At 47.1% G+C, this 23,870-nt stretch overlaps 1 protein-coding gene across 1 annotated transcript in view; it reads right to left on the bottom strand.

The window, feature by feature from the left end:
• Positions 1-23,870, bottom strand: part of EHMT1 (euchromatic histone lysine methyltransferase 1) — a 149,307-nt gene that overhangs the window by 93,211 nt on the left and 32,226 nt on the right. The window contains exons 2-3 of the mRNA XM_021706811.1: positions 11,160-11,223; positions 2,470-3,026 (exon numbers count right to left, since the gene is read on the bottom strand). Coding sequence (XP_021562486.1) covers positions 2,470-3,018 — 549 coding nt within the window. The 5' untranslated portion in view covers positions 3,019-3,026; positions 11,160-11,223. The remainder of the gene's footprint in view (positions 1-2,469; positions 3,027-11,159; positions 11,224-23,870) is intronic.

Below are 23,870 nucleotides of genomic sequence, written 5' to 3'. Positions count from 1 at the left end.
AGAATGCTCAAATAAAAACTGTCAGCACCAAACACCAACAAGGACACAAGAAACCAGGTCATTCACACACTGCTGGTGGGAATGTAAAATGCAGCAGGCACTTTGGATTATGGCTTAGTAGGTTCTTGTAAAAGTAAAAGAGCCCCAGCACTTTGGGAAGCTGAGTTGGGAGGAACACTTAGCCCAGGAGTCCGAGACCAGCCTGGGCAACTAAACATACCATCACTACACAAACCAGCAATTACACTTCTGCCATATCTGTAGCAACTAGCCCACAGAGATGAGACCTTATGTCCAAAATGTGACTTTAAGTCCAGAGCAGGGCAACCTCCTCGGGTCCCCTCCCATTCAGGGAGCTTTTCTGTCCTCTCAATGAACCCTACTTTTGAAAATTGAAAAATAAATAAATAAATGAAGTTCAGGGCAACTATGAAAAATAGTTCGTTGTAAAAACACCGAGTATCCTTCAACAGGCAAGTGCTGAAGTGTAGTCTATCTACACCATGGAACATCAAGGACTCGGCATAGCCAGGAACAGATGTGGGACACACTGGGTGGCAACACAGGGTGACACTCGGAACCTGGTCTAATGGGTGCCTGCATCTTGACTGCAGTGGCAGTTACACACATCCACACACGGGATCCAACTGCAGAGAACTCCACGCACATGCACGTCAACGTTACGGTGAAGCTGGGTAAGATCTGTGGACTATGCCAACATCAGTGACCCAGCTGTGACACTGTCCTTTAGTTATGAAAGACATCGCCACTGAGGGGAACTCAAAGAAGGGTACATGGATCTCACTGTGCTATTTTTGCAGCTTCCAGTGAATCTATAATTATCTTAGGGCTTTTTAAAGTTCTTACATGTACAGAAGGGTTCCACAAAAGGCTGGCCAAGCTAGGAGTGGGGAGGGCCCAGGCCAGGGTGGTGTCGGCAGCAGGAGGTGCCTGTCCTGGCTGCCTTGGACAAGAACAGAACACCCAGCAGCTGTACGGACCCCAGGGAGAGGAGAGTCCCAAGCTCCAGGGTCAGTGGTCAGCATCCCAGACCCACAGCGCCTCCACCACCTTCAAAGAGTCACTGCAACAGCCAGGAAGCAGGTAGTGCTCGGTCAGATCAAGACTGCACCACAGAACAGAGATGAGCACACCCTTGGAGAAGAATTGAAAGGAAAAAGAAATATCACCACGAACAAGAGGTGCCAAGTTCAAACAGAATGCCTGATAAAGAGAATTCAGAACAGCTTTGTATTTTTAATTAAGAGAGCTAATCAGAGATGCTCGGCATGAAAAAAAGCATCCAAATAAAATGCATCAATATATAGAATGAACAGCAAGAATGGGAAGGGCCACAGAGCAAATCAGGAAACTGGAAAACAGGTAAGGAACCGTCCAAGGAGACAGAGGATTCAACCACCTAAAAGGAGTTCTGGTGGGAAGACAACAAAGAAAAAAATCATACAAAGCATTTTCCTGGAGCTGAAAACACAGATCCTCAGGTTGACAGGGCTGTGGGAAGAAAGTTCCGTATGCAAAGCCCTAAAAGGTCACTGAGAGAAAACAGCAGATGATCTACATACAGAGCACAAGAATATGGCTTGGAAAGCTCATCAGTAATGTCAGCAGACAAAATTCCAAGGAAGTACGATCATAACCTAGAATTCATACCCCAATTAACATCAAACTGGGAAGGCAAAATAATGGCAGTGCACATGCCACTTAAGATATAGCGACGAGGTCGGACGTGCTGGCTCACATCTTAATCTCAGCACTTTAGGAGACCAAGACAAGAGGATTGCTTGAGTCCAGGAGCTTGAGACCAGCCTGGGCAATGCAGTGAGAACCCATCTCTACCAAAAAAAAAAAAAATCAAAAAATTAGCTGGGAATAGCGGTGCACACCTGTAGTCCCAGCCACTCAGGAGACTAAGGCAGCAGGATCTCTATAGTTGTGCACAAGCTGTGTGAACTGCTTAGGATGCCAGCTTGGCCGGCTCTCTCAAGGTGGGATTGAGCCTAGTGCTCAGGGTTAGGAGAGAGACCCAGGCATGCCTCAGTGCAGTCCTCAGTCCCCTCACCTCTGTGGCATGGCGGCCCTAACCAACTCCATCTCTGTTCACATCCCAGTGGAACAGGGTGAGTGCTGAGCCTTCTCCAGCTGGAGGGAAAGCAGGGGAGGAGGTGGCCTCCTCAGAGGCATCCGACACATCCAGCACAGGGCAGGGGGGCAACAGAACCCTGCAGGATGAGCAAAGCCAGCCCACAGGGGCTGGAGAAGAGCCGCGTGGCTTTGTCTCTCATGCCTGAGACACCAGCAGCATCTCCTAACTCTTCACAGGTCCCGAGGTAGCCACCTAGCGGATGACCACAGACTTCGCTGGCCTTTTTCTTTCATGCACAGAAGTCCACTTGCCATCATTCAAACAAAAGGGAATCAAGAACACAGCAAGAGGAGACACAAAATTACCAGGCCCATGATGGATTTCGGCATGGTCTTGCGTGCCCTGTGAACCTTGACATCAGTGCCGGGAGCCAGGGGCTTCCTGTCCTCTGTGTCAGCACTCCCTTCCCCGAGCACCACCGGTGCTGCCGCTGGCGTCTGAGGAAAAGCGCTTGGAGTCCTGCCTTTACCAGCCCCTCCAGGAAGGGTTTTTGCAGCGTGGCCAGGAAGCGAAGAGGCCAGAGTGCTGGTAGTCCTCAAGGGCTGTGTCTGCAGGGCGGGTTTACTCAAGAAGAAGCCATTGCTGCCAATGACAGAAGTCTGCACGAAGTCGTCAGCTGTGACATGGTTCTGCTTCCCCACTTCTGGCTCTCTTTCTGAAATTCCATTTTCTGCTATCCGAGCTAGTTTATTGGTGCCTTCCTGCGGGCTGACTCTTGTGCTCTCCTGAGTGTGCTTTGCTGCATTTGGATGACAGCTGGCATCGCTCTTCTCACAAGACCCATTGGTCTCACCACTTGCAGCCATGTGGGCCTCTCCCGCCTGCTTCTCAGCGGAGCCTTCATCGGCAGCCATAGATGTCGCTGTGAACAGAGAAAGGAACATCACTGGCTGTGGCCACCACCCTCCTGTGATGCTACCACCAACACAATTTCACTAGCTTATATGAAACTGTCTGTTAGGGTATGGAAAGGGTGAGGTTGTGTGATGGAAAGGTGGGGAGGGAAGGGGAGATCTGAGTACTTGCAAAGAATTGCAACACAAAGAGGTGGGAGAAGAAAAGATTTATTTAAGAAAAGTTCACCCCCCACAGACAGGAAGCAGGCCTACGCTCTAGGTGAGTGTGGCGGCATAGCCCCCCCAAAGCCCTGGCTTAATTCCTTTTCCTTGGAGATGTTGCAGTCAGGTAGACGTGACTGCCGTGACTTCCTTATTGACCACCTGTGGATGTCTTGGAGATCCTGTGACACACAGACCCATTAATGTTTGCCCACATAATCATAGGCCCTAGAGAAGGGTGTGACAAGGGTCCTAAAGCTCCTGCTTTAGACATTCCTTAGACCTAATGGAGGGTGTATCTCCCCTTATCTCCTAGGCATTCTCAGTGGGCAGCTTCAAGGGGTCCTTGGCTTCCCTGTAGATAACGCCCAATTTACTGGAAGATCGAATCCCCACCTGCTCCCCATCTGAGCGGTCATAACTTTTGTAATTACAAGTTTCACGACTTTTACAATCCTTGTCTTAGGCCTTGTAAATACCCTTTACTCTAGGCAAGCTTGATTGCCACTATGAGATACCTCTGATACTTGGCACCAGGAAGTCTGGCAAAGTTAATTTTTTCTAAAGTGTGCATTTCTCCAAAAGCATAGCTTCTACTTTCTCATCATTGTGTCAGGGTTTAAAAACAAGATGAAAAATGGCTTCCCACTCTCAGTCTGTCCTTTCACTGTCTACAGAAAATCCTTTTATTCTATATAAAAGCCAACATTTAAGTTTCAACAGGTTAAATATAAAACTTTCTTAAACACTAACGTTGAAAATTAATCAGTGAAGTTTGGAAAGTCATCACTATAAGAAAAAATGAGCATCATATGTAGAAAACCAACTTCAGAAGTAGTCTCACAAGAACAGAGAAAACGAGTCAAAAAAAGGGCCGAACTCTGAACACACCCACAGTCTGCTCCCCGCTCCCTACAGCTCAGGCTCTGACAACAACTCTAGCAGACCCCATCCAGAACAGACATGAATAAGACACATTTCACATCAGAAGACTGACAAGCACACTCAGCCTTGCTGACAGGCTGAAACAGGAAGCTTGTGATCCCATCACTGGATGCAGAAAGAGCTGTAGTCAAGCCCAAGACTCTCGCACCCAGCGTCCCCTTATTCAGCTCTATTTTGCATAGTATTTATCACCTCACATGCTACAGACTTCATTATTTATCATACTGGTATCTGCTCTTCGGCCCCTGGGATGTAAGTTCTACCAGAGCAGACACTTTGTTCATGACTGTACCATGAGCACATACACAGGGCCTGGCACATAATGTGTGCCCTAAATGCTTTCTGAATACATGAACAGTTATTAATAATTTCGTTTTAAAAACCTTAGCAAAACAGAACAGATGGAAACATTCTTTCCTTGGAGAAGGCTATATACCAAATTCTGCAACAAATGTATACTTATTCAAAAATGTTAAACAACTGCATACAAGACCAGAACTAACACAAGGACATCCATTAACAATACTGGTATTTAACATAAAAAAGAGGTGCTGGATGACACTAATAGGGAAACAGAGGGGGGGCAGGGGCTGGAAAAGAAAGGGCCAACTGTCTCACCTGTACTTTACACTTGAAAAGTAGAATCAATTAGCAATTAAAACACAAGAATGCAGTAAGACTGCTGAATTTGAAAGCGAGTTACAGTTTTCTACACCAACATTAACTAGAAAATGTAAGAGAAAAAAATAAGATCCCATTCATAAAAGCAAAAAAAAAAAGCAAAGCAAAAAAATTACAAAGGATGAAAAATTAGTCAAGATTACTTAAAGCCTGTGTCAAGAAAAAATTGTTTAAATAGATGGCATTTCATGCTCTTAAAAAGGATGACAACATTACAAAGCTATCAAGTCCCCTCAAATTAAGTCTATAAATTCAATGGTATTTCAGTCAAAATTCCAGTTATTGGAAAATTCCAGTTATTTTGGAAAAATTCCAAAATTCTAAAATTCCAGTTATTTTGGAATTCCAAAATTCCAGTACTGAAGAATGCCATGAGCTTAATCTAAAGTATCTACGCAAGAATAAATTTTCACAAATAACAAAGTAAATTGCAAAAAAGAATAGTAAAGGAAAAGAGAAAACAGGCTCACTGAAACAGAGAAAACTGTAGAGGGGCCCCTACCCAACACCACTGGCAAAGGTGACTCTGGACGCCTGCTCGTCAAAACAGGGTACAAGGACCAGCTGCACAAACCAGGGCAGAAGCTGCAAGCTGCCCTGAAAGGCAATTCCTGGCTGGCCCCTCCGTCCACCAAGACTGAACCCTGTAGCTAGCGATCACGCATACAGGAGATCATGTATACAAGACCCTGGTGAGCCCTCAGCACACTCAAGTTTGGGCAACACTGTCCCAAATGGTCTGGAAACCTCAAGTTAACAAAGGAAAATGTAGAAGAATAGATCTGTGGAATAGAAACAGGAAAAATTCATAGAACATCAGAAGCATAAATCATAACAAGAAAAATCTGATTACATCAGAATTATACATGTGTTCTGCAAGAAACTTGCATAAGCAGGGTTAAGCAATGGATAATCATACAACTGCAATTTCCAAAACTGACAAGGAATTAATCACTAGAGATAAGTAACTGCTTTAATCAACAACAGCAAAAAGAGCAGAAACCTAACTGAAAAAGGAAAACATGACACAAACAGGCAATTTACCCAAAAAAGAAATTTTAAAATGCCAATAAGCATGGACATGGTCTAAAACCCTAACAGAAAGGCAGGGATGGTCAGAGTGATTTTTTAAAAGCAATACAATAAACAGTATACCTACAATAGACAATATTAAACAAAATGAGAAACACAGATTTAAAGGGGCAGAAAAGGTATACTCTGCAAAATTTGAATTATTTTAAAAATGGAGACGGCTACTTTAACATCAAAATAGATTACAGAACAAAGACTATTACAAGGAATGCAAAATGTCATTCCATGATGATAAAGAAGATAATACCTCCAAGCATACAAGCATTACAAGCTCACGCCTGTAATCCCAGCACTCTGGGAGGCGGAGGCAGAGGACTGCCTGAGCCTGGCAGCTCAGCCTGAGCAACCTGGCAAGACCTCATCTCCACCACAAATCAAAAAATTAGCTGGGCGTGGTGGAACACACTTGTGGTTCCAGCTACTTGGAAGGCTGAAGCAGAGGGATGGTCTGAGCCCAGCAGGTCGGGGCTGCAGTGACCATGATCACGCCACTGCACTCCAGCCTGGCAGTGTATGAGACTTCAACTCCAAAATAAAAAAAAGGAGAAGACAATAAAAGCTTCAAAATATAAGAATCAAACATGGATGAAACTACTAGTGAAATACACAATTCCGCAATTGTAATCATAGATTTCAAAACCCCTCTCTACATAACTGATAGTACAAGTAGAAAAGGAAGAGCACAGGAGGGCTGATCTACACTATCAACAAACTTGGCCCAACTGACTGTTACCGAACACCACCAATCACAGCAGACCCATGTCCTGCTCAAGCCACACAGACACTTAGAGAACACTTAGAGACCATATGCAAGGTCATAGGACAAGTCTCCAGAAAGCCAGCATGTTTTCTGACCACAATGGGATAAAATTAAAAATCAATAACAGAAAGCAATCTGATAAAATCCCCAAATGGCCAAGCACAACGGCTCACGCCTGTAACCCCAACACTTTGGGAGGCCAAGGTTGGGAGGATTGCTTAAGGCCAGGAATTCAAGACTAGCCTGGGCAGCCAAGCAAGACCCTGTCACTACAAAAAAATAGAAAAACTAGTCAGGTGTGGTGATGCGTGCCTATAATCCCAGCTACTTGGGAGGCTGAGGAGGACAACTGCCTGAGCCCAGGAACTCAAGGCTGTGGTAAGCCAGGATCATACCACTGCACTCCATCCCGGATGACAGAGTAAATTCTGTCTCCAAACAAAAAATCCCCAACTATCGGAAAACTCAACAGCACACATTCTAAATAAACCATGAGAAACCAAAAGAGAAATTCGAAAGCCTTTCAAGATGAAAGTGAAAACATAAGCCGTGCAAAGGAGTGGGATGTCGCCGAAGCTACGCTGAAAGGGAGACGTGCAGCACTGAGCACAGAGCCAGGGAAGAAACCAGCCTCAGCACCCATCTTACAAAACCAGAAAAGAGTGAGTCAAACTCATAGTCACCAGAAAAACACGTCCAGGGTATAAATCACAGCAAGGGCTAATGGAATAGAAAAGACAGAAACTGAGAAATCAAAGACACCAAAAGCTGTCTTTTTGAGAAAAGGAACAAAATCGATAAGCCTTATGCTTTGAGGCCAGCATCACATTCTGATACCAAAACCAGACAAAGACCTTAGAAGCACACTACAGACTGATATCCCTGACGAACATAAATACAAACATTCTAAACAAAATTACAATAAATTTAATTCCTAAGTATATTTTAAAAGATAATATATCCAGTGCATGTGAGGCTTTTCCCAGGAAGGCAGGGTTGGTGTAACATTCAAATAAATCAGTCAAGGCCACATGCAGTGGATCATGCCTGTAATACCAGCACTTTGGAAGGCTAAGGCAGGAGGACCGCTTGAGGACAAGAGTTCATACCAGCCTGGGCCACATAAGAAAGACTCGTCTCAGGCAAGGCACGGGGGTTCATGCCCATAATCCCAACACTTTGGGAGGTGGAAGTGAGAGGACAGCCTGAGCTCAGATGTTCGAGACCAGCCTGGGCAACATGGTGAGACTTGGTCTCCACAATAAATCAAAAAACTAGTCATGTGTGGTGGTGTGCGCTTGCAGTCCCAGCTACTTGGAAGGCTGAGGTGGAAGGATCGCCCAAATTCAGCAGGTCAAGGCGTAGCTGTGAGCATGCCACTGCACTCTAGGAGACAGAGTGAGACTCTGATCAAAAAAAAAAAAAAAGAAACAAAGAAACAAAGAAAAGAAAGGGAAAGATCCTAACTCTACAAAAATAAACCAACTGAAATAACGTACCAAGAGGACATATTAAAACAACAAAAGTGATCACTTCAAGAGATTCAGAAAAGCATCTGACAACATTAATTTTGGATGAAACTCGAAGCGAACAAGGAAGCGAGGAGAAGGTCCTCAGCCTGACGAAGGGCATCCATGCAAGACCCACAGCTAACATCACACTTCCTGACGACAGGTGGACACTTCCTCCCTCGCACAGGAACAAGGGCAGGGTGTCCACTCTCACTGCTTCCATGCAGCGTCTTTCGGACGACTCTGGTCAAGGCAATCAAGCACGAAAAAAGGCATTTGTGCAAGAAAGCAGCAGCAGACTTGCTGATAGTTGACAAGATCCTGAATGTAGAACACCCAAAGAAACGTGAACAAAGGCTCAACTGAAGAACCAATGACTGAGTTTAGAAAGGTCACAGAATCTAAGACTTATTATAAAAACAAACCTCGACCCAAACCTCATACCTTATATAAAAATTAACTCAAAAGTGAAAAGAAATGCAAATGTACATTATAAAGCTTTTAGAAAAAATTATCGAGACCTAAAGCTAGACAATCTTAGCCTTGACACCACAAGTATAATCCACAAGAAGAAAATCTGGCAAACTAGATTTTATCAAAATTAAAAACTTTTACAAAGTCAGTGTGAAAAGAATGAAAAGATAGCTAGAGACTGGGAGAAAATATTTTCTAATCACATAGTTGACAAAGGACAGGCATCTAGAATATATAAGGAATTCTCAAAGCCAAACAATAGCAAATCTAGCCCACAATGAAAAACTATTTCATATCCTTACAATGGCTATAAATAAAAAGATGGACAAATGGGATATGGCAAAACTGAAACCCATGTACATTGTTGCTGGGAATGTCAAACAGTAGAGTTATTTTGGAAAATATTCTGGCAGTTTCTTATAAAATTAAACATACACTTACCAGACAACAGCAATTGCATTCGTGGGCATTTATTTCAGGGACATGAAAACTTACATCCAAATAAAAATGTGAATATAAATGTTCATACCAGCTTTGCTGTAACAGACAAGAAAAAGGAACGATACACGTGTCTTCCAACAATTAAACCAACTGTAGTACATTCATACCATGAAACACTACTCAGGAATAAAAAAACTATTGATCCATGAAGCAATTTCAATGAATCCCCAGGGAATTATGCCAAGTGAAGAAAAGCCAATCCCGAAAGGTTGCCTAGTATATGAGATCACTTACATTGAAAAAACTATAGAAAGAACAGATCAGTGGCTGCCAGAAAAGAAAAGGAAGAGGGATGGGGGCGGTAGAGTTGTCACACGGCAAGCCAAAGAAGGCCCATGGTGAGGGGGACGGTCCTGGACCTGGACTATGGTGTGGATACACCAACCTACACACATAAGAAAAGTACCTAGAAGTAAATGCACACACCCAAGCGAGCACATGCACACCTGGAGGGCTGTGGGCAAGACTGGTGGGCTGTGCTAACATCACTCTCTTGGCTACGATTCTGTACTAACAGTATTGCAAGATGCAACGCCCCGTGGAACAGGGTAAAGGGCACGTGAGACCTCAGCATCCGTTCTTTTAATTTTTTTTTGAGTTGGAGTCTCACTCTGTCGCCCAGACTGGAGTGCAGTGGCCGCTCCCGGTAACCGCAGCCTCGACCTGCTGGGCTCCGGCGATCCTTCCGTCTCAGCCTTCCAAGTAGCTGGAACTACAGGCACACGCTACCATGCCCGGCTAGTTTTTGATTTATTGTAGAGATGAGGTCTCGCCAAGTTGCCCAGGTGGGTCTCAAACCCGCGGACTCAGGCAATCCACTCACCTCAGCCTCCCAAAGGCGCGGGATTACAGGCTGAGCCACCGAGCCCGGCAACATCCGTTCTTAAAATTGTGAATCTACAACTGTTTCAAAATAAAGTTTAATTACAAAATATAAATTCCAAGTCTATATTTATTAGCAATAAACAATTAGTAAGCAAAACGTTAAACACAACATTTACAAAAGCATAAGAAAATACGAAATAAGAAGAGGTACAAGACCTGTACACTGGAAAATACAACGTAAGGTTGAGAGAAGTTAATTAAAAAAACTAAATAAATGGGGAAATACACCTTATTCAGGAGAAGTCCTACATGTGAGTCAAACAAAAGAAGTCTGAGCAGTTGAAAAGGAGACCCTAGCAATCACACGGGTGTCCAGTGGAGTCCCAAGTGGTCAACATCTTAGTCCCAGGACTGGATGGCTATTGATGTAAAATACAAATACAGCAAAGCAGCCCTAAGCTTACAGGACACCGGTCTCTAGTTGCCTGGGCGCCCTTGCCTCCTGGGGGACACTCTAGTGGTGCCCAGTTCTACAGGCAGGACTTGACCTTCGAGACCTAAGCACCAGCATGCCTTACAGAGCAGCTCACACCCCAAATGCCACCCTTTTGTGTTCTCCAAACCTCTGCTGTATAGGTGGTGTCACATGGTCTGTGGCCTTTTGGGTCTGGCTTCCTTCACTTAGTAGCAAAGTACATTAGCATCATCCATACCACTGCAAGAATCATGCAGTTTGTGGCGCTGCGTCGCTGACCCACCGCCTCACTGTGTAGTGCCCCATGGTCTGTCTATCCATACCTTGTTACCCGGTGAGACCACTTGCGTGGTTTCCAGTTTTCAGTGACATGAACAAAACACCACTATCAACGTGTGTGATCACTCACCTTGAATTTTCTGGGTGAGCTTTAGGACAAGGACTTGCAGGGTTTTGCTTTTCATACTTGGAAAATTTGTTCCTTCTCCAGCAGATCTTTTGTGTGTGCCTGTGTGACTGTGTCTATTTAGAAATGGGGGAGATTAGAAACTAGACCGCAAACCTGGGTAAAGCAAAGACAGTGAGAGGCTGGGGCACAGGAGGGCAGAAAGAGCCACAGGCCCTCCAGTACGGAGCAAAGCCAGCTCTTGCCACCAGCAAACACTGCCCTTACCTTCTCTCAGCAGCTCGGTCTTCACACAGCAATCCTGCTTGGGCTCCCCCTTGGCCGGAACTGCCTGCTAAACAGAAACAACAGCAATCAATCTGGGCCCGTCAGAGGCAGGCCCCACAGCATGCCAACAGCGCTGTCCTTGGGAGGATTCATGGACCACAGCTGCAAATTCTCTATGAGCTGACCAGACAGTGTGGGGTTCTTCATGCCAGCAGCTTATGCAGCCTCTCCAGGAGGAGTACTGGCATTCAGAAAGCAGTCCAAGAAAGCATCTACTTGATCTGTATTCTTGAAGAAAGTTTTTTAACAGGAAGGATGCATTCATGTATTACTTATATAATCAGATATCTGAAGTGTTGAGGTTCTGTAACAGAAATGCTTTCATTATTTCAAAATGCATCCTGTTGGCTGGGCATGGTGGCCCATGCCCATAATCCCAGCACCTTGGGAGGTTGAGGTGGGAGGACTACTTGATCCCAGGAGTTTCGAGGCCAGCCTCGTCTCCAAAATATTTAAAAATTAAGCCAGGCTCGGTGGCTCAGCCTGTAATCCCGTGCTTTGGGAGTCCGAGGTGAGTGGATTGCCTGAGCCTGCGGGTTTGAGACCTGCCTAGGCAACTTGGTGAAACCTCATCTCTACAATAAAAAAAAAATCAAAAAAATTAGCCGGGCGTGGTAGTGCGCACCTGTAGTTCCAGCTACTTGGAAGGCTGAGGCGGAAGGATCGCTGGAGCTCAGCAGGTCGAGGCTGCGGTGGCCGGGAAAGGCCACTACACTCCAGTCTGGAAGACAGAGTGAGGCTCCAACTCAAAAAATAAAAATAAAAACTAGCCAGGTGTGCTAGCACATGCCTGCAGTCCCAGCAACTTGGAAGGCTGAGGCAGAAGGACTGCCTGAGCCCAGGAGGTCAAGGCTGAAGTGAGCCATGAAGGTGCCACCGCACTCCAGCCTGGGCAACAGAACGAGACTCCGATTCAAGGAGGGGAAAAAAAGCATCCTGTTGCTGACAATAATTCATGTAAATATTTTAATTCAAATGTCCAACAACCTACAAAAACAGTTACAGAAAAGGATACATCAACAAAATTCAATCAGAAATTGAAATCAGAGCCGGGCTCAGTGGCTCAGCCTATAATCCCAGCACTTTGGGAGGCTGAGGTGAGTGGATTGCCTGAGCCCGCGGGTTCGAGACCCGCCTGGGCAGGCGAGACCTCATCTCTACAATAAATCAAAAAATCAGCTGGGCGTGGTAGCGCACGCCTGTAATTCCAGCTACTCGGAAGGCTGAGGCGGAAGGATCGCCGGAGCCCAGCAGGTCGAGGCTGCGGTGGCCAGGAGTGGCCACTGCACTCCAGTCTGGGCGACAGTGAGACTCCAACTCAAAAAACAAACAAACAAAAAAAAAAATGCCCGTCCCCATCTGGGGACCACATCTGAGAGAGTATGCATGCCACTTCAGGCTTCTCACTAGGCGCTCAAGAGACACCAAGCTCCCAGATCTAAGAGCGTAACACCTGTAACATATCACATAACTTCTGAAATCTTTTCTCCAAAGACACCAGAAAATTCTCACAGAACATTCCCATGTAACTTTGAACTCACTGTTAATTTTATTTCAAAGTCTGGCTCCTAGGAGTAGACTATGCCCGACCATATCACTCTCAGTCACCAATCCAAAAAGCTTCCCACCCCACAACATCCCTCCTTTTTCAGTCCTGCTAAAAACAAACATCCGACATTTGACATCCTCAGTGCTTACCAGAACACTCCCATCAACCTTCCTGAGCAGAGCTGAGACTTCAATGCACCCCGTGTATACAGGCCAGACAGACAAGCACAGCTCAGAATTCTCCAGTCAATTCTAGGCTATCATCCTCCTATTCTCCCTAGAGTTCCTGTGTAGACCCACTAGTGATTTCCAAAGTGTAAGTTGAGGACCACACGAGTCCCTGAGTCCCTCTCAGAGAACCTGAAAGGACTTGGTTTTCTGAGGTCCACGCACAGAAACACACTCTCAGCACTGAGGTCTGATTGACACCACCGATCCTGCCCTCCAGATTGAAGCTGATGGGAACTGGATGGAATGGACATCTGCTCCTGGCTAGACCACACATAGTCCCTCTTCTAGGAGTTGAAGAGGTCACTTGGAGTGAAGGTTGACCACTGAGCACCTGTCCTGTCCCAGGCCCATGGAGAACCTCAGTGGACACACAGGCCACATCCTCACCCCCATCAAACTCAACTTCAAGGTCAGGGCCAGGTGAGCAACAATAATGAAGGACAACACGCGACAGAGACCTTCATGGCCAAAAATCTCTGTAGTCCTTTCCACAGACCCTCTTTCCTAGTTGGAGGAGAAGAAATAGAAGCAAACAGATTAAAATCGGAGAGCCAAGTGCTGTGACATCTACAAACATAGTCAAGGCAGACACAGCTCCCACCATCCGCCAGTCCTTGCTGCCACCCCACCTTGCTGCCATCAGGGCCACTGCCAGACACACCATGCCTGCTGGCCCCACCAGCTGGATCTCACACAAAGAGGCACTAGTCCTGTTCCCTGGCATGCCCCCAGCACATTCACAGTGGTTGGTGTGTAAAAGGAAGAACGTGTGGTCTCCCAAGAGGACTGAGAAGGGAGGGACCTGCTGGACCCCTGTAAGCCTCAATCTGGACTCCACAACTGACTTCCACACAGGACATACCCTGCATGGAATTCTCTGGAATATGCCAGATGCACAGTCTGCATCCACTGAGTCAGTCAAGTAATGCCCAACCTATAGCTTCTTGACTCCTCAGGGAGTCAGGGCCAGGCCAGGGGACTGGTCTGGAAGGACAGGTGACTGAGCCCACACAGGACTAGTGCACAAGAACAAAAACGCCCCGACCCTGAAATGCAAATGGACAGAGCCTGCATTTTATCCAGCAAATGGGAACGTGGTTCTCATCTCCTTTGCAAAAGGTCAATGACCAAAATGTTCTGAGTCCCTGACACGGCTAGAAACCAAGCCAGGAAAAGGTTAACAATGAAATACACAGCCCACACCAGTAACAGGGCTCATCCCCCAGTCCTTGTCACTACTCAAGCGTGTTCCACACCTGTACTCATGATAGCAGAACCAGACAGAGCTGCTGGCAGAGACCTCAGGCCCTGATGGCTCTCCAGCTCAGAACGGAGAAAGGCGAACCTTGACAGCAAAGGGCCTCCTGTGCTGGGTGGCCCAAGTCTCCTCTTTTGCAAGAAGGAAGGACAGGGACTTGGGCTTCAGAAGGGGGAGCATGAAGTGGCGGAGGGGAACTGCCAGCCAGCAGCAACGTGTACGGCTGAACACTGACCATGGCAGGACCCAGGAGCAGTGAGCCTCGGCAGCAACAAGCACACCAAGCGACTCGTGGCCCCAGACAACATTTCCTGCTAAGAGAATGGAGGCTCTCGGAAGGTCACGACAGGGTTGGGGCAAGAAGAGTGCAAGCTGAGCTCAGAATATCATGCAGTACTCAAGAAAGGAGGTGATCAAAGAATGGCAGACATCATAAGAACACAGACAGACAGGACAACACTGTGAATATGATAATGACAGCACGAGCCCCCAAACTAGTATTACATCAATGAGCAGATAATATGTAGGCAGGAAAGAAAAAGCTCTTCTTCTTACTTTCTTTTTTGAGTTGGAGTCTCACCCTGTCACCCAGGCTGGAGTACAGTGGTATGCCCACAGCCACTGCAGCCTCAATCTGCTGAGCTCAGGCCATCTTTCCACCTCAGCCTTCCAAGTAGCTGGAACCACAGGCCCGCACTACCAAACAGCCAATTTTTTTATTTACTGTAGAGCCAAGTTGCCCAGGCTGATCATGAACCCATGGACTCAGGCAGTCCTCTGGTTTTGGCCCCCCAAATTGCTGGAATTACAAGCATGAGCCACCATGCCCAGTGAAAAAGCTCTTCTTTATACCAGAATGCCAACTAGTGAACACAAAAAAGAATAACAGGAGCTAAAAATGTCACTACTACCATCATGATGATTCAGGTACAATTCATCAATGGCTCCGGAAGCCATTGGGTGAAAGTTTGATAAGAAACAAGATATTTACATAACCTCAGAGTATCTTGCCAGGAGATACTTCTTAATTACAAAGGGAAAAAGAGTAACTTCACAGTGGAGAGAACCAGTGGACATCCCCTTAACCATGTCCATGTGACCAAGTCTGGGGCAAAGTGACCCCACACACCCCTTGATGGACACACTGTCCTACAACTCCACCTGTGGTGCTCCTGTCTCAGGGCACACCTAAGCCCAGTCACAAGGAAACATCCGACAAACCCAAACCAAGAGGCCTTTTAGAAAACAGGTGCTTCTACTTTTCAAAGTTACCACTAATAAACGACTCAGGAACTGTCCAGATAAAACAAAGAGACATGACAACAGAGTGCAATGCACTGTGTACTGTGAAGGAAATTAACTGTGGCTCCCGTGTGTGCAGCAGGTGACACAATTGCATCTGTGCTACATGTCCTGACTGCAGGCACTGTATTATGGTTCCAGAAGTACCCCTGCTCAGGATGAGTAAGGATGAGGTGGCATGGAGTCTCAACTGCTTTTGAATGGTTCAGGATGGATGTATGCCCGGGGCACTTGGCAACATGTCACGCAGTGGCTCTGGGTGAAGGGTAGTCAGGAGACACTACACCGATCTTGCAATTTTCCTGAATGACTGAAATTATTTCTAACAAAAAACGTCTTAAAAAGGAAACAGTGGAGGAAGCCTTAAGACTGGAAACACAATGCGAGAGTGAGTGAGGTCTAGACAGGGAAAGCAGATCAGCCTGGACTTCACGAAGACAAGAGCCTCCACGGGAGCCAGGCAAGAGGGCAGCAGAGCTGACAGTCTTTTTGACTCTGGGAACTTCTAGAAAACACTGCCCCTATGTTTCAAAAATGCCACTTCATAGAAGATAAGGACCAGGAACCGTCCAGATGCTGGGCAAGTCCCTTCCGGAAGATGAGGCAAGAGCCCCAAGCAGAGTTACACATGTGCAGCTTTCCAGTTCACTGTGGGTGTCATCACGGTCACCTGGCTCCTTTGGAGCGCTGTGGGGATGGCAAGCTCTGTGCCCAGCGTAGCGAGATCTGCAGTGGGGGAACAGACCTGCAGCAAACAGGTGCCTGAAAGAACTCTGCAAAATTCTAAGCAGTCCAGCACAGTAGCCACCGGCCACAGGGGCTCCAACTCTGGCTGCACAGAGACAGCAAGAGAGCCAGTGGCAAAGAAACACCCAGGGCCAGGTGACCTGCATGACCACAAGGCAACCACAAGGTTGACTGGCAATGAGGTGTTGGAAAGCTCAAGACCCTCTGGTGCAACCACGAGAAGTCGGCGAAAGACAAAAGTTGAACCCAGAGAAAGTCTTGTCCAGTGGGTGGGCACCCTCGGGGTGACAAGGATGAAACAGGAACAACATGCAATGTGGCACTGGGTGCTCTAGGAATCCACGAACCAGATGAAGAAGGGCACAGACAGGTCCAGGGCAGCCAGTCACATGGCTGCAAAAGGCCAACCTGCATTTCACCTTCATCTTTAATAGATGATCAACATTTCAAAAGTATGAGGGTTTACAAAACAGCTTCCAGAGTCTGAGGAGATGATGTGTCAGTGCTAACTTCCCAACACTCCCAGCTCCCCGGGGCACAGGCTTGGTTGGGCCACACTCAGGACCAACTGTGGCTCCTGCTTCTCTGGGCTCAAATCCATGCCCACCCAGCTGTTTCACTCACCCAAGTGACGGGCTGCCCTCTGAGCCGGCCTGGCTAACACCTGAACCTGACATTATCACTTTCCCAAGACACAGTCCCAGCAATAGCCCACCCCCTGGTGGTCAGGCAGGGACCAGGGGCACCCGACCACCACTCCTGATCTCCCAAGCCAAGCCAGGACCAGGCGACCAGCCCTCACCCCACCCTCACACGTGCCGACCTCACCAGTCCTCCTGGTCCATACCGCCTCTGCCTGCACCCTTCAAATCTACCCTCAAATGGAGTTCTCCGAGGTCCCCAAAATTCTTCCAGGGGTCCAAGAGGTCGAAACTATTTTCATACTAAGACTAGGATCCCAAGTGTCCTTTCCACTGTACTGCCATGGGCACAGATGGGGACTGCACAGTGGTATCAGCACCTGAACTTCACCTGCATCCATGCACTGAGGCATCTTCCCAGTGACTGGGATTCCTCGCTGCTGAGTCCGGACTGGCTGCCTGGGAGAGTGCCTTTGATGGAGCAGTGAGGTCTGAGCCAGAGCTCCACCCCCACGTGGTGGCCCAGAAGTGTATGACAGTGGCCCAGCACTCTGGCAGGCAGGATCAAGGCTCTCCCAGCAGAGCACCTTCACTTGGGAGCACACCTAGAATGATGTGGAGTCACTTCCACTTGGGATTTGGCAGACATTTCCACAAAATAAGCAGTGAGCCTGTCAAAGGAAGCAACCAACTGTATCTGCTATCAATCTTAAAATTATAGCTTTTGAGCAAAAATTCAAATGTTCACAAGTGTTTATCTGCCCCCAATGAGCGTGACAGTCTCTCAGTATTTAATGACTTTTCTGATGACCTGGGAGGTATTATTAGTGACTATGTTTTTTTTTATACTGGATAATAAAATGTGTCAACACTTGGAAAACCTTTATAACCAATATGCAAAAAATGCCACACTTCTGTTTTATTTAGAAAATTACTGTTCACAGAAACTGCTTTTTACCTTAACATGTTAATAACATGTCACATGTTTACTTTAGTTATTTTTAAGCCAATGTGATTTTTTTTTTTTTTTTGAGTTGGAGTCTCACTCACTCTGTTGTCCAGGCTGGAGTGCAGTGGCACACTCACGGCCACCCCAGCATCGACCTATTGGGCTACCGCGATCCTTCCCCCTAAGCTTTCCAAGTAGCAGAACTATAGGCACACGCTACCACGCCCAGCTAATTTTTTATTTATTGTAGAGACAAGGTCTCACCAAGTTGCCAGTACTGGTCTCGAACCCGCGGACTCAGGCAATCCACTTGGCTGGACCTCTCAAAGTGCTGGAATGACAGGCTGAGCCACCGAGCGTGGCCACAAATGTGATTTTTTTTAAAGCTTCTCAGTTTTCATTTCTTTTAAAGTAAATGTCAGTAGATTTAGTCCCCGTAAAAAGGAGCCCTCCGGGGTCCTCAATAGCTTCTGAGAGCACAGACGGGCCTTGAGGCCACTGCTCCCCATTATGGACAGCAAGCCCATCAAGTCACAGGTCTGCTGAGGTCCCCTGCGTGAAACGCTCCAGATTGAACACCCAGGGCAGGCCTCCGTGAAGCTGCCTGGGGCCTCGCAGCACTCTCTGGCACTAGACAGACCCTTACCGTGCTGGCCCCTCCTGCAAGCGCCTGCCAACTCCCCATCTCGCATGCCTCGTCATTTCCACCAGCCATACATCCTACCCACAAATCTAAGGTGTGTGACCTTTAAAAAACAATTCTGTTTTAAGAGAGTTGTGTGGCCGGGTGCAGTACCACACACCAGTGGTCCCAGCTACTTGGGAAGCTGAGCAGGGGGGGGACTGCTTGAGCCCAGGAGTTCGAAGCTGCAGCAAACTTCACTCAAGCCCGGGCAATAGCATGAGACCCTGTCTCTAAAAAACAGGAAAATGTTATGTAACGCACTATCAAATAATGCCTAGAAGTATCTACTATTTTGCTCCATGTCTAATGCAACAGCACTCAGGAATCCTCTGACAAGCACTGACCAACACGCAAGCGTTAGTCAGAAGCAAAACTCAAACACCTCTGTCTGTGACATCCTCCTTGCTCACTTCCCTAAGGGATGCCAAAGGGCAGAGGAGAAAGGAAGGGGAGTGCAAGGGAGGAAGAGAAGGCCCCACGGAGATGGAAAGGGACAACCTCTCCCATATCTGCCTTCCAGGAGGCTGGGAGCACCTTCTCCTACCAAGGGACACTGCTTCTGTGGCCCAGAGGCTGCCCAGGGGCTAGCTAGGGAGCAGGGCAGGGGTCTCCACCCCAACACGACCAAATAACCACTAAGCCTCTTCATGGCTGTCGGACTCTAGGATTTCACAAAAGCTCCAGATTAAGGACAGACGAGTTACTTTTAATACAAACACAAAAATAAAATTCCAAGAACAGGAACATTCTCTGAAATGTTTCACAAGTCCCCAGCAGACAAAAACTTTCAAGCTTTCTTTCCTGGCACCTGGAGTACCTTTAAGACATGGGCACAGCCAGTGACCAGTTTCTCTTGATTAGAAAAAAGGAAAAGCTCAGAGTTATAAAGGCCACCGAAATTTAGCTCTTTATCTCAATCAACTAGCCTGGCATGTTATTCTTTCTCCTTGATCTAAGCCAAATAAAATGAATGAGTTCAAAAAATATATATACTTTTTTTTTTCTTTTTTTGTTAAGTAGGAGCCTCACTCTGTCATTCAGGCTAGCGTGCAGTGCACACTCGCCGCCACCACAGACTCAACCAGCAGGGCTCAGGGGATTCTTCTGCCTCAGTCTTCCACAGGCACTTGCTACCATGGCCAGCTAATTTTTGATCTACTGTAGAGGCGAGTGAGGTCTCGCCATATTGCTGCCCAGGCTGGTCTCCAACCCATGGGCTCGGGTAAACCTCACAACTCCGCCTACCAAAGTGCTGGGATTACAGGCATGAGCCACCACACTCAGCTTGTGCTATTTATTTTAAATCAAGATCTTTCCATTTATGACAATTTATCTAGTCGCAAAGGAGGAAAACACACATTAGCACACGAATTAACCGCCCAGCAATGAAGTCCACACAATAGCAGACTCATAAAGCTCCAAGCATGTGATACAGGCAGCGCTGGTTACGGTTCAGTGTTGGAAAGCACTTCTAGTGAAATTACTAAATAATAAGAACATGTGAATGTCGTCCTAGACCCATCACTGAGTGGAGTCCCCTCCACCCCCACGGCCTCCCCTCTACCGCCACAGCTCCCTCTCCACCCCATGGCCCAACCCCCAGGTGACTTGGGGTCCCAGCCAAGCGCAGGCCCTTCTTATACCCCCAGGCAGGCCTGGGCTGGGTGGGAGTCAGGGGTCAGAAGCCCAGGTCCACCCAAGGAAAAGGGGCCGGTGCCATCACCTCACACTGCAGAGGATGGAGAGAAGGAGGTGCCATGACCACCATTTCACATTCAGAGAGTGAGATGAGCCCCCAAGGAAAGGAGGCCAGGGCAAGGGCTGGGCCAGACCCCAAAGCCCAGGGACAGCCCCCCCACACACACATAGCTCAAGGACTTCTCCTATGGCCTGGGAACCCCTCCCACATAGCTCAGGAAACATCCCCCTCTGCTGGCCTCGGACCCCCACAGCCCTCTTTGGCCAAATTCCCCAGCTTCACAGCAACAAGAGACTTCGGAGTGTGGTCCCCACTCCAAACCCATCCCAGGACAATGGGCCTGACTTGGGCTTCTCACTCTGTCAGGAGACCCTGCCTCTCCCTCATCACTGAGCCAGCCCAGCCTCTGCACCCCCTAAGTCACATGGCTTCGGAGGTGGCAGTTGGAACGCCACAGGCCTCCCCAGCCATGCCTAAGACCATGTCCACAAGGCAGTGCGGCTGAACACCTTCACCTCCCCCTCAGAGGAGCAGGACAGGATACACTCGGGTCCAACCCACCTGGCAAAATACATGTGAATGATCCGTCTTCTGCATGAGCATGGACCTTGCACATTTCAAGTGCTCCAACTTGTATACAACTGAGAACACAGACCAGCACAGCAGGTCAGAGAAGAAAACCAGCATGTGCAAAGTGTGAGGTGGGAGCAAGCGCCAGCCAAATACGGCCTCAGTTCTCCCCACTCAAAAGTCACAGGATGACAATTCCAGAAAAACAGCTCCTTGTAAGTTCTCTTTTTATCCTCAGTATACCTGCCCAAACGCAAAAACATTCAGGCGTATTTGGCTGAAAAAAAGGATTCCCTCCCAGTGCCTGGGATTTCCAAGCACGCTGAGGCTTCTTTCAATCAAAGGGCCTTTTAAACACAAAATCTAAGTGAAAAGATTACAATAAAGAAGGTAAAAGTAGAGAGTAGAAGGTGCCAAGTAGCAACCACAAAGATTCTTGAAAACCGAAGGGGGAGTCTTGTGGGACAGGGTGGGGGAACCAAGACAGATGGCCTAGGATGTGCCCAAGGACAACCCTCTCTTAATAGAAACAGAGAAATCTCTACTCTTCTTAAACATGGTCAAAAACCAAACAATCTCTTAGATGTCCATGTTCCTTAAACAAAATTAGAACCACAAGAAAGCCCTCAGAAACAACAGTGCAGGAGGCAAGGCCACAGCCCTCCAGCCTCGAGCCTGTTCGCTAGAGCACAGTGGCCCTATCCTTCCTTCCAAGCCCTGAGCTGGAGGAGCTCCTCCTGCCCCCTCCTCCCCACTTCCCCCCACGGGCTATGAGATGCTGCCATGCCATCATCGCATTGTTCACAGACACCCAACACCTGCCATCTTTGATCATAAAACAAGCTAGGATTTGATGCCAGAACTGATCACAGAAACAGTTCCTCCACTGGCCTGCAGATTTTTATTCAACTTTGCGGCCTATAATAAGATCCCAACTAGAGCAGTGCATGCACGCCAAAGGCGAAAATGCTACAACAGGAAGGGGGTGGAATGGCATGGCACTGGTGTCAAGCCACCCAGCCCATGATCAGAACGGGTGACATGTGGCAGTACCAGAGCAAACCTCCCCAGGAAAAGGAAACCAGAGTAGAGTGACAGAAACCCCTTTGGCACCCATTTGACGTGCTAGAGTTGGACAACACCATCCTTCTGGAAAATTGTTCTCCTCTTTTGAATGTCCACTTTAATACATTGCCTAAAGCACTAATGTGGCCAGAGAAGAAAGAAATATTTTCCAGTTCATTAAGTTTTTTCCCTTAAATGCAAATTGGTAGATTCAGACAGACACAAAAACTTAAGGGAGAAAAAGTTTCCCAGAAGTGAAGCCAAACTCTCACCCTACACTGGATGTGTAAGGCTGAGTGCATGACCAGTTACCCCAGCAACTGGCACCACCTGTTACCATGAGCTACAAGATGCCCAGTTACGTTTGAATCTCAGACAATATCCAAAAATGAGGATGAAAGGGACAGGAAAAATACCCACGTGCAAAGTCACAAAAGGAATATTCTCTAGGTAATATTGGTGTGTAGTTACGTTTATTCTAACGACCTCACAAATTCTCTTTAGCAACAAAGGAGAGAAGTATCAGACTTTTTATTCCACGTGGGAATATATATTTATGTAATCTAAATTTTTTTTTTTTTTAGTTAAAGTCTCACTCCAACACCCAGACTGGAGTTCAGTGGCATACTCACGGCCACTCCCACATCGACCTGCTGGGTTCAAGCAATCCTTCCACCTCAGCCTTCCAAGTAGCCAAAACTATAGGAACACGCTACCACACCCAGATAACTTTTTATTTTTTGTAGAGTGGAGGTCTCACCAAGTTGCCTGGGCTAATCTCAAACCCGTGCGCTCAGACAATCCACTCGCCTCAGCCTCCCAAAGTGCTGGGATTACAGGCTCAGCCATCGAGCCCAGCCTAAATTTTCTTAATGATTAAAATAAAAAGGCTTCTTCAAGTTTTTACAGGATCATCACCTCATTTGCTATGTCACTTCCCCTAAATATAAGTTTAAAATAAGCATGCAGGGCAGGGCACAGCGGCCCAAGTTATTTATAATCCCAGCTCTTTGGGAGGTCGAGGCAAGAGGAATGCCTGACCCCACAGGTTCGAGACCAACCTAGACAACATGGTGAGACCTCATCTCTACAATAAATCAAAAAATTAGCCGGGCTCGGTGGCTCAGCCTGTAATCCCACGCCTTTGGGAGGCTGAGGTGAGTGGATTGCCTGAGCCCACGGGTTCAAGACCCGCCTAGGCAGCGAGACCTCATCTCTACAATAAATCAAAAAATCAGCCGGGCGTGGTAGCGCATGCCTGTAATTCCAGCTACTTGGAAGGCTGAGGCGGAAAGATCGCCGGAGCCCAGCAGGTCGAGGCTGCGGTGGCCGGGAGTGGCCACTGCACTCCAGTCTGGGCAACATAGTGAGACTCCAACTCAAAAAAAAAATCAAAATCAAAATCAAAAAATCAAAAAATTAGTCGGGCGTGGTAGTATGTGCCTGCAGTTTCAGCTACTTGGAAGGCTGAGGCAGAAGGATCACCTGCGTCCAGCAAGTCGAGGCTTTGGTGGCCAGGAGCATGCCACTGCACTCCAGCCTGGGCAACAGAGAGAGACTCCAACTCAAAAAATAAATAAATAGAAAATAAAATAAAATAAGCACGTAATAAACACTTACAACTTAACACATCTGTAAGCAATGAACACATGGCATGTTCAATGAAATGAATTCCTTCACATGGCTGACAGGAAAGCATTACTTTTTATCTACAAGTAGTCATTTCTCCTTTGTCATTTAGAAATGACTATGCATCCAATATAATTTGTCATAACAGTTACCTAAATTTTACATTTGATTGCAGATGTTTTATTTTTTATTATTTTAAAGATGTGGGGTACAATTCAGGATTAGGTACATAAGTAGCCATTGCACAGGTGAGATCTGGGCCTCCATTGGTCCTCACTTTGCCTGGTTTGGGATCAGGTGCCCTGATCAGTGTTATATACCCTCCCA

This window comes from Carlito syrichta, unplaced genomic scaffold, assembly GCF_000164805.1.
Source record: "Carlito syrichta isolate Samal-C Ts95f unplaced genomic scaffold, Tarsius_syrichta-2.0.1 Scaffold316033, whole genome shotgun sequence".
Taxonomy (NCBI): Eukaryota; Metazoa; Chordata; class Mammalia; order Primates; family Tarsiidae; genus Carlito; species Carlito syrichta.
The sequence above is the reverse complement of the archived record's forward strand: the minus strand, read 5'-3'. Positions and strand labels throughout refer to the sequence as shown.